This window comes from Pteropus vampyrus, unplaced genomic scaffold, assembly GCF_000151845.1.
Source record: "Pteropus vampyrus isolate Shadow unplaced genomic scaffold, Pvam_2.0 Scaffold383, whole genome shotgun sequence".
NCBI lineage: Eukaryota > Metazoa > Chordata > Mammalia > Chiroptera > Pteropodidae > Pteropus > Pteropus vampyrus.
In genome coordinates this window covers 601,574-612,505 of record NW_011889164.1, presented here as the reverse complement: position 1 = coordinate 612,505, position 10,932 = coordinate 601,574, and the positions used below count along the sequence as shown (strand labels likewise).

Sequence of the window (10,932 nt, the reverse complement as noted above, 5' to 3'; positions counted from 1 at the left end):
CAAGTCATACTTTTTGATCGCTAAGGATCTCCCTTCAATTTGTAAAAAATGCAACATCTACCAAGCACCATAAAGTGCAATAAAATGAGGTATGCCTGCAGTTTACATGCTGTGTATTATTTGACAATATTTTATTTTACATTTTGCATCTGTTCGGAATGAGACCCTTTCCAAAATGTCTGACTTCTAGTATTGAGGCCGTATTTGCCTCAAAATGCAGATATTAGGATATCACCTTTCACAATACATAGATATTCATTCTTTGAATCTGAAAAAGTACAACTAAAAGCCCAGTAGGGTAAAATTCCAACTCATTAGAAAATTATAGTAGGTTATAATATCCCCTAATCATTTTGATAATTTTTTTTCAATTAGTTGACATACAATATTTTATTAGTTTTAGGTTTACAATACAGTGATTAGATATTTACATAACTTATGAAGTGATCACCCCAATAAATCTAGTACCCATCTGACACCATACATGGTTATTACAATATTACTGACTATATTCCCTATGCTATACTTTACATTCCCATGACTACTTTGCAACTACCAATTTGTACCTCTTAATCCTTTCCCTTATTTCACCCATGCCCCTAACATCCCTCCCATCTGGTAGCCATCAAAATGTTCTCTGAGTTTATTTCTGTTTCATTGGTTCACTAATTTTTTAAGATTCCACATATAAGTGAAATCATATGGTATCTGTCTTTCTCTGTCTGAAGTCATTATTTCACTTAGCATAACACCCTCTAGGTCCATCCATGTTGTTGCAGATGGCAAGATTTTGTTCCTTTTTATGGCTGAATAATATTCCACTTTATATATGTACCACTTTAAATCATCTTAAATTCCTTTTCATTTTAATGACTAATTTTTAGGTTTATTGCTGGTATTTTCATTGTATTAAACCTCAGGATTCGCCCAATAATACCACTTCACTATATTCAGAAGTATATATATATATATACCAATTCATGATTTCTCTTTTAGTAAGGTGTAAATTAAATATTTCTTATTTCACTTTCCTCATATATAGAAGAGCAACAAAAGACTATTCAGATCATATGTTGGCCTAGTGGCATCTATATTTTTTTATGATACAATGTACAGATCAAAAGACATTAAAAAGAATTTTGTTAAAACTTAGCCAAATTCTGCTTCAATGAGATCTACAGCTCTAAACTATATTTATTTTCAATTACTCTTAATCTTCACATTTCTATGATTCAATAATAAGCTGAGAACCAATTTCTGTCTATTTTTCTTCACCAGCAACACCAGACTGATGTTCATAAGCATTTTTCCTTCTCCTACAGTACCCATCCCCTTCTAACAGTTAACTTCAGTGAAAGATTTTTAAATCATAAAAACCTAGATTCCAATGCTGGCTCTTCCACATAGCAGACTGAGAAAACTATTAATTAAATCTTTATTTGCTCTTTGAAAATACATTCGATTTTAACATCTGACTCACAGGACTCAGAAACTGTAATGAGAGAGCACAAGTGCCTAGCATGCGGTAAATGCTCTTTGTTCCGGGGGCGTGGTGGGGGGGGGAACCAACTGTCACTGAAGGGCTCTCTTCCTACAGGATTACTATTCTCTTGAGAAATGGGAACTGGCATAAAAGGGAAGTTCATGACAGCTCCACACAGGCTTCCTCCACTGGAGTAACAACAGCATTATAACTTCTGGTGGTTCTAGAAAAATGTTTCTATCCTCTAGAGTAACAGCCCAAAGGCAGAAGTGATTATGAAAGCAGTTACCTCACTACTCGTGGAGTGAGACACAACTGAAGGGACACAGTAAATCCTCCTGACTCATTCCTATCGGTTGCAGTTAGTGTCGCTATTTACAGGGTAGAGCCAACAAGGTGCAACATTCGCCCCCACTGAGAAACCTCGAGAAATCAATCCCAGGTAAAAAGTGACTTAGTTTCTCCTTAGGAACTTCAGAACAGTCATTGTGAAATGTCTTTTTCCTCAGGCAATTTTTTTTTTCCTTTTGGCTTACGTTACTTGTTGGAAATCCTTTTAGGTGCCAGAGCAGGGGTCTGTAGAAATATTAAATGAGAACCTTATGCTCTAGATTTTTTTGGACTAACTCTCCTAAGAATGAGCTCTTCAACAACTAACAGAACTCTCTGGCACTTTTTCTAAAGTAGATCATGGTGGCAACATTGCCTCCTCGGTTACAAGGGTCAAGTAGGAGAATTAAACTGCAAGACTTACTGTAAACATCATACCTTCACAGATAAAGGATCATGCAAAGCTCATCTTTTAATAAGACAAATGTACTTTATCATATTGGCACTTGCATTAGCTGCTATTGCTACCACGTATATGTATTTATATTATATACATGTACGTTTATATTTTATACAAATTTACTGTGTTTTATTCAGAGGTGGTAGCAACTGTATATGAGCTGCAAAGCAAACTACTTATTGTCATTGTAGACAATAAAATCTGAAGGTCATTAGCAGATACATGACCTTCCTTTAATAAAGCACAGCTGCTAATATGGACTAAAATAAAGCTGACTCTGTTTAAGATTCTGGATCATGGAATACATTCTGAAACAAACAAAAAAAGTCCAATAACCAATAAATCAGTTACTGATAGGTTAACAAAGACAACCAATGACTGAAAGTCTCAAACAGAATTAAAGACAACAGCTGCATAGCACTCATCATGTAACCACTTCTAATTACTCTCATAGAAAACTGTCCTTAAACAAGAAGATTCTCATGCTAGGATGGAGGCCCAAAGTAGCATTTCCAGTTTGCTTTTTTCCTAATTTTGAAGGTGCTTCCCTGGGCTTTCTAGGTTTTTGCTTCCTTCAGACGATTCCAGTTTGGCCATTACTATATTATTGGTTCCAGAAGCCTCTGGTTGCTTATCATCACCATCAAAGATAATGTCTTCTGGATTTGGAGGTGGGGGGCAGAATTCCTCACCTGGAAAGATCTCCTGGAAAAGCGTTTCAGCTTGCTGGACTGCATGCTCATTCCCCAGCCCACAGTCAGGCCCAGAGCAGACATAGACATTGGAAGGTAAGCCACAGTATGAGCTTCTGCTGATTCCTGAGGAATCTCTCATAGTAAAATAAAGAGCCCACAAGAGTCTTGGCTTTGCAAGTTCTTCCTTGTCTTTTTCTGTTTCGGCATACGGGGTGAATAATTTCTTCACCACTGATTCTAAGTCTTCTCTTGCTGTTTTAGAAGATGTACAGGTCAGATGTACCAGATAGGTGTCTTTCATGCACGTCATGGTCGAAGAACATAATTCCGTGACCCGAACAGCATGCGCCCCCGGTTCCGTTGGAGGCATGATCAAAATGGAAATCTGCTGATCCGAATCTGCCTGTAGCAGAGACTGATCCGTAATGAGCACTGCCCTGGAGATCTGCTTATACTGCACATCTGAGCACGTCTCCTCAGAAAGGTAACTATCCTCCACAATAAAATGCTTAGCACTTATTCTTTGACCAAAGTGATCTATAATTGCTTTACATCTTCCGGATTCTCTGTCAATTACAAGGCATTGTACTTTATGGCGAAGGCAATAGATTCCACCGAACACTGCGCACATTCTGCAAAAACCCTGGGGGATTTCTCCCTGGCCATACAAGGGAAAAAGAAAGGGGGTGTTGCCAAACCGTCCAAGACACCGAAGGAAGTTTTTTGCTGCTTTAAGGCCGTCTACGGTAGTGCAAGATGACTCTGTCATTGCAATTGAGTATAGCACAAAATGTTGAAGGTTGGGGGTTAATTTTTTAGTTTTTAAGTATTCTGAAAATGAGCATTGTGTGAAATCTTGGTATTCATCAGGATGTTGTTCATAGTCCAAACAAAACGTAAGAAACTTCATTAGCATCCTCTTTTCAACCATAGTGAGTTCTTTGCTATTAAATACATCTGCTCTGGAGCAAGGCACCTGTTCTACTTTTCCTTCTCGAAATGCAAGAATCCTAGTTACGTTTTTAAATTCAGCATAACGACTCACGTTTGATTTGATTAAAAGATCAATTAGCAATCCTTGAGAATAGAGCAGCTTTGATACCAAGTCAATGTTAAACCTCCTGCCTTCTTTAACTATCTGTGAGTACGTAACCCTATTTCTCTTTGGTCGCTCAGCGCTGTCTTCCACTACAGGTCTGTTTTCGTTTTCATCTCTGTCTGAAATTGTGTGTGTACAAGTTTTATCTCCACATTTTTCTTTCGCTTGAGTTTCCTCTATATTGGTTGCTTCTAGTAAAACTTCTCCCTCGTTTTTTGGAGTGTCTTCGGCAGGCACTTCGCAGCTAGTCATGTGTGTTTCCTCAGACAAGCATGCGGAATCCAGAGGTGTTGTGAGGGTGCCATGTACCACAGAGGAAGGGTTTTTCTGCAGAGCATCAACCTTTTCAGTACTGTCATCCATGTCCTGACTGGCATAACAAAACACTTCTGTGTGCTGAATGGTTTCATCCTTCCTACGAAGAGTGATGGTTTCTTCTGTGTCATCGATCAGGTCTTGCCACGCAGTGGTACTTTTGTCCTCGATGTCACTGGTTTGCTGATACTCCTTCAACCAGGAAAGCAATCCTGAAAAGGTAAAACTAGCCCAGTTTCCTCCATAGTAACTTCTTGAATCAATATGCAGAACCCTCTGACCACTTCTTGAACATGCAGCTGCAAGGATGGATTCAGGCAAACCTGTCCCTATAATAACCACATCAAACTCTGTGGGGAGAGTGTCTGCCATTCTGGGAGGTAAAGTGCCTCGTGACAAGTGCCAGTGAAGGAAATGTGCATGAATCTAGGCTGAGGGCTCAGATGAGGTGTGAATATGTTGCAATAAAATTTTCTGTGATGTTCCAGCTCATCCCAGAAGTATCGAGGTTGCAGGTCCCAGCTGTACTGTTACCCTTTTCCAGTGATTTTTTTTTTTTTTTCCTTATGGGTCAGTAGCACAAAAACATGATACAGCATGTCTAATCACATCTTAGAATACTAAAATGGATGTGTGGTTTTCACTTCTGCATTTCATCTTAGCAGTAAGTGTCAAAATGCACCACATGTGCATTTGTGACTGGAACTCTTCTCTGAAAGAAAATTCAAGAAATAATACAATTGTAAACAATATTAACAGAAAAGTAATTTCATGCAACAGTAATTACAATCCATCACAGCCTGACTTGTTATTAGGACATAAGCCTCTACTAAAGCAAGTCATTAAATGCTTTCTCATGGATTTTCTAATTTTTTGAAAATTAACAAGATGTACTCCCATGATCTGGCAATTCATTAATGAAGAATATAACAGTGTCCTACAAAAATAAAGAACTAGTCGAAAATAAAGAACTAATCGAAAACAATTCTCTAACTTTTGCTTTTAAGAAAACTATTAGAATAAAACTATATACAACCGTGAGCTTAGACCGTAAGAAATGTGTGGCTCCGCTGTGTTTATGGAAACAGACTATGTACGATGTGCTCCATACAGTCTGTGGGTGATTCTAGGGCAGCTGAATAGAAGGCTCTTCCACACTCAACCCACCGTTAGGATCGCGTGATGTCAACATGAGACTATGTTAACTGAATTAACCAGTCAGATGATTACAAAAGGATTAATTCAATAAAACAACCGGCACTGAAAAATATTTAAACATATAAAAGAGTAAGGGAAAATGTGTTCATAACAAATCTTCATATGAATGTACACAGGCACGTGTGTATTATTTTAGGTGTAAAAGGAAAATTCCTGGGTTCATATGTTAAAATATCTTAATATAAATAACACCTACTTTTAACATTTGAATAGGGTGATTTGCATTTTGCCAGATTCTGACTCTGTGACCCTGAGTCTCTGTGTCCCATGACAAAGGTCTGTCTAAACATCCTTTGCCAAAATTAGCACATTGTTTTTGTTTTCGAAGGGGTAGGAGGTGGTAGTGGAGAAAGGCTGTCCAGCTACCTCTGGGAGGAACACTGCTTACACTCCGTGTGAAGCACATCCGTGTGGAACAAGGTGTGGCCAGAGGTGGCGCAGCCAAGGGGGTGAGGCATCCTCCCCTGAGGTCTTCGGGCTGAAGCACCACACACACCCCGATCGAGGCCTTGCTATCAGCCGTCACTGCCAGGGAAGAGTGCCAGCTCCCTGAGCTTGGGTTTTCACCACTACTAAACTTGCTGAGATCTAGACCAGTACAAACTGGGCCTGCCTAGGTGAAGATGACTAATTATCTTGGACATCTGTAAAACAAGCCATTCAATCGGAACTTAGATTAAATTGACTAGTTCACTGAACCGACTGGTCAGTATAAGTGACATGGCTCCCTTAATAGTCCTGTCTGGTCAAAACCTCTGCCAGAAGAATCTCTGGGATTCCACTCGTTTTCAACATTCCCTGAGAAACTGGAGATCGAGTACAGAATAAAGCAGTGACCTGGCCCCTGTGTGTATGTACGTGACTGTGTCTGAATTACTTATTCTGCCTTCTTCCAGTGGGGTGTTCAGAGGAAGACAGAATTCATGAGGGTATATGAAGTGTAACTAGCAAGTACATGCTTATTCTTGGCTTAGCAGTAGATGGAGCTGAGGGTGAGAATAGGAGAAGAGGAAACAGACCATAAGCGCTAAAACCAGGTACCATTTAACCTACAGCTATCAAAGAAGTCCTCAAAATACACAGCAAGTAGGACAAGACAACCTTAAAGCTGATTTAGCTCAATTATCCATAACAGAGACATGATGATGGCTGAAGGGATTAAGTGATGGGCAAGTGCACACAATGGGCTGGTTAGCCACAGGATCAAGGGCCGGGCCCACACTCATGCTGTCAGGCCTGTGGTCTTCTCAGGTGATAGGGCAGCCTCTCCAGCGGCCTCTGGAGAGAGCGGCCACTTTGGGCATTTTTCAATTGCCTCCCCTTCAATATTCCATGGTTGGTTAGTTCTTGTTCAGGGATGACAAATGGAAAAGCACCCTCTCTTTCTTCACCTTTAACTCTTATCGAGAAGCACAATCCTTAGAATTAACTCCAGGCAAAGAAATTCTTAATCTTTGCTAAGAATTTAAGCTCCATCATACTCTCACTATTGACTTTCTCTCAGGGCTTAACCAAGTCTCTTAATCTCTCACCTCAGACTTTCCATTTCTAATTTAAGTGCAGGGATAGTCACAGTTGAAGACATTAACTAAATGCCAGATAAATAGAGCAGTCGTCAGGAAAACTACCATGTAGTGAATGTTTCTAGCAGTCTTAGATATCCCTTCTGATTGGGATGGGATCCAAGTAGAGATGATGAACGAGAAGGAAAGGAAGGAAGAGACCAGGAGACACAGCAAAGTGGGGTTGCTGAGGTTAGAGATGAGGAATAGATGGAATGCTGCTACTAATAAAGAATTCAACATATCCTTGTTTTCAAACTCTAATGCACGGTGTCCGGATGGAAATAGAATTCCCCAGCAGAGAAAAAGCAGTTCTTGTAAATAAGAACTTTCATGTGACCAAACACCTATTGCTCACCTCAGGGAGCATTACTGATGACACTGTAGGCTTGACCTTCCGTCACCCTCTTTAAAGCTTAGCCTGCCCCTCCAGAATTGCCAAATAGGTATTTTCAGTTAATATAGAGAGTGTGATCACATAGCCATCCATATCACTATCTACGTGCACTTACAGCCCCCTCCCAAGTTTCAAGTCTTTGCACAAATGAAATTCTCAGATTAATGCTTATTAGGGAGGGGAAAAGTAGTATTAGAATATTAGAATCATTGAGGAAATCAAATGAATGAAATCATGATTTCTATGACTTTGGTTTCCTTCAAAAAATCAAAAAGTGAATCTTAACATATATAACATGTTTGTCACAACATAGGAGGTTAGTGAATAAGAAAATTTTGATAATGCTACAAAGATTTTGTTCTCAAAAACCTGCCAAGATAGAAGCAGCAATAAAGTATCAATGGATTTCACATTTCTATTTCAAATCTTTGTACAAATGAAATTCTGGAGCACACACAAATCATTTCTTTCCTAAGCTCAGAAATTCACATCTTCAATGATACACTAATGGATCTATCCTTCAAAATGTTAAAAAATCTCAGTGAGACCTAAATCTTGCATAAGGATTAGGAGTGTTGTTGAAATAAATCTTCAATTAGCAATCAAGTTCAACTTCAATGAAATCTACTGGCTGCAAAGCTAATTTTTGTTCACCTGGGTTGAGATTCTCTGAGCCGTTTGCAATTTCACTTTAGATTTTGGTGTGCTGGAACCCAGGAGTAAAATACAGTAAAAATAGCTTAAAGGGCACATGCCAATTTGCATTCTGAGGACCTGAATGAAATGAAAAACTCCCTTACTAGGAGTTCCTAGGAAGCATTCAAAAGTTTATAACTGCTCATGAGCAAAAAAAAAAAAAAAAAAAAATTACTCATGCGACTGCTCTGTCATTTTAGGAAACAAACAGCATATAAATGAACTCTTCTTTCTCATTACCCTCGCCAACTTTCACGAGATCATCCCTTTTGTTCTTGAATCTGACTCTATAGCTCCTCGTTTCTTTCCTCAAAGAGTAAAAGCCGTCGTTTCGAGCCTTGTTGAATTACACGAGGAGGTGAAAACAGAACTGAGATGAGACGGAAAGTGGCTGGACACAGCTATGAAGGAGCTGGGGCTGACGAGGGGCTGGGACGTAGGGACGGTGTGCGGTGAGATGAAAGACCATAGGGTCAGAGTGGAGGTGTGGGGCAGGAAGGAGGGCAGAATGCCATGCAGCTTGGGGTGCGGGAGGGGAGGCGCAGTCGGGGAAGGGCGAGTTGGAGCGACGAGGCCCAGCGGCAGTGAGGTGAGGGTGGGCTGAGTGGCAAGGGGGCGCACAGAGACGGTGGCAATGCAGAGAATGGAAAGTCTGCTGAGGAGAGGTGGGTGCTTTCTCCTCCAGCCCAACTCACCGAAAAGGCTGCTGCTAAACCCGTCCCACACGCAGCCCACGGTGTCCCAGACCCAGCCGTTCCTCAGGCAGGACACGAAGGTAAAGGTGACTCCGAAGAAGGACACCAGCAGGTCGCTGAAGCTGATGTTAACCAGGAAGAGGTAGAAGGGAGTGCGGACCTGCTGGAATTTGTAGTAAAATACAAGCACCAGCAGGTTGTTGGCAACGCCCAGCAGCCCGATGGAGCCGAGCAGCAGCGCCAGGCGCTCGTAGGTGCTCGGGTTGAAAACCGAACCGGGGCTCAGCGTTCCCGCCAGCCCTGGCCCCTCGGCGCCCGCAGCCCCGCCGCCCTCCCAGGAGTCCAGGCCGCCGCTGCGGTTCCCCCAGTGCATGGCCGGGCGCCGGAACACTCGGCGGGCGCAGGCGCTCAGCGTTCCGCGTGCTCCGCGGCGCGCTCCGCCCCAGGCGAGGTATGGGCTCCGCCGCTAGTCCAGGCCATTGTGCGCGCCGAAGCCGCACATCCCTCCTCGCCCTGGTGGCCACGCCCCTCCCCGTGAGCGTGTTCCCGCCGCTTCCCCGCCCCCGGCGCGCCCTCGTGGCCACGCCCCTCCCCGTGAGCGTGTTCCCGCCGCTTCCCCGCCCCCAGCGCGCCCTCGTAGCCACGCCCCTCGGCGCGTCCTCGCGGCCCAGCCTCCGACGCTCCATTGTAGCTGGTTGTTTGCGTCCTCCTTGGCTTGCTTTTATCGCCGGTGCGGTTAGTTCCTCCCTGCTTCTGTCTCTTCGTGCGCCCGGGAAGATGAAACAGCAGGGAGGCAAATCAACCATGGCTTCTCACACCCTGTCGCCCTCTCACCCAGCTTGAAAACATCACGTCCATTCTTTCATTTATGTATTCACTCATTCATAAACATTTGTGAGCGCCTGTGCCTACCCTGTGCTAAGGAGAAGGTTGGGTGAGGGACTCTCGCCCTAGGCCTCCCCTTTCCCAGGAAGCTAGCCTACAACGCCACTCCTGTCACACAGGTAATGGAAGCCCCTGGCTGGACCCCATGGCCTCCCACGTTGCCCTTCCTGCCTCGCTCTGAAGTAGCGGTAGCTTTATCCTGTTACTGAGGCCAGTCACAGCTCAGGCTGGTGGTGACTGCCCAGGCAGTGCCCTTGAAATTTCAGCTCAAATCTAGCGGTCGTAGAGAGATAGGTGCTATATCTAGAACAGCACGCATTTTCCGCTTGACATTTTCCTAGTAGCAATGAAAATATAGTACAAGTCAAATATAGGTTGGGAACGTAATCAAACTGCAAGGTCTCTGCACAGTCAATCCCTAACAAGGTCCCAGGAGGACCACAGTCCTGAGCCAGAACTACAGGCCGTCCCGGGCACTGGTGACTAGCACAGTATTTGTGGAAGGGCAAAGGAATTGCTTTCCATGTGAATGTTCACACTTTCCGTGACCAGTAAGAATGACTAGCTTCAATGAATCCCCGTTCCAAATGCCCTGGATATAGAATCTCGGCTCCCACTCCTGGTACATTGAGCAAAAGCTGAGAAATGAGCTTTGCCCTCAAAACTATGATTTGTCTTTAAACCTTCCAGTTTGGACTTGTCATCTATGAGACTACCTAACTCACGCACTTCTTTTAAAACCTCCTTTAATTTTATATTTTAGATTCATGCAACCATTTAACAAGTTCTGTATGTTTAGTGTCCACTGCATTTTCAACATAGTGCCTAGTCTACAGTAAGTTCTCAATGAATATTAGTTAAATGAATGAATAAAGAAAGACTTGCTATATTTTTTCCTAAAGTTTCATTCATTCATTCATTTCTTCATTTTTTGGTACTGAGTGCCTGTCCTCATAAAGCTTACATTCTGGTGGTGTTGGGAGAGCAGCTGATAACCAAATAAATACATATTAGTGTGTCAGATGTGGAGATATGCCTAAAGAAAAATAAGGCAGAGAAAGAGTATGGGGGAGTGAGGGAAGAGGTTGTTATTTTGT

General features: G+C 42.5%; 2 protein-coding genes across 3 annotated transcripts in view; both read right to left on the bottom strand.

Annotated features, from left to right (window-relative positions):
* OPN3 (opsin 3) overlaps positions 1–9,471 on the bottom strand; it is a 50,133-nt gene extending 40,662 nt beyond the window's left edge. The window contains exon 1 of the mRNA XM_011380004.2: positions 8,951–9,471. Within this exon, the coding sequence (XP_011378306.1) occupies positions 8,951–9,323 (373 nt within the window). The 5' untranslated portion in view covers positions 9,324–9,471. The remainder of the gene's footprint in view (positions 1–8,950) is intronic.
* On the bottom strand, positions 1,418–9,137 carry CHML (CHM like, Rab escort protein 2). 2 transcript variants are annotated; one of them, XM_011380003.2, is made up of 2 exons: positions 8,951–9,137; positions 1,418–5,094 (listed from the first exon to the last, which is right to left on the bottom strand). In XM_011380003.2, exon 2 carries the CDS (start codon positions 4,752–4,754, stop codon positions 2,802–2,804), a length of 1,953 nt encoding a protein of 650 aa, XP_011378305.1. In that variant the 5' UTR covers positions 4,755–5,094; positions 8,951–9,137; the 3' UTR covers positions 1,418–2,801. The 2 variants fall into 2 exon arrangements, with proteins under 2 accessions (XP_011378305.1, XP_023378961.1); XM_023523193.1 differs by lacking the exon at positions 8,951–9,137 and adding an exon at positions 8,496–8,888.
* Positions 9,472–10,932: the final 1,461 nt, after the last annotated feature.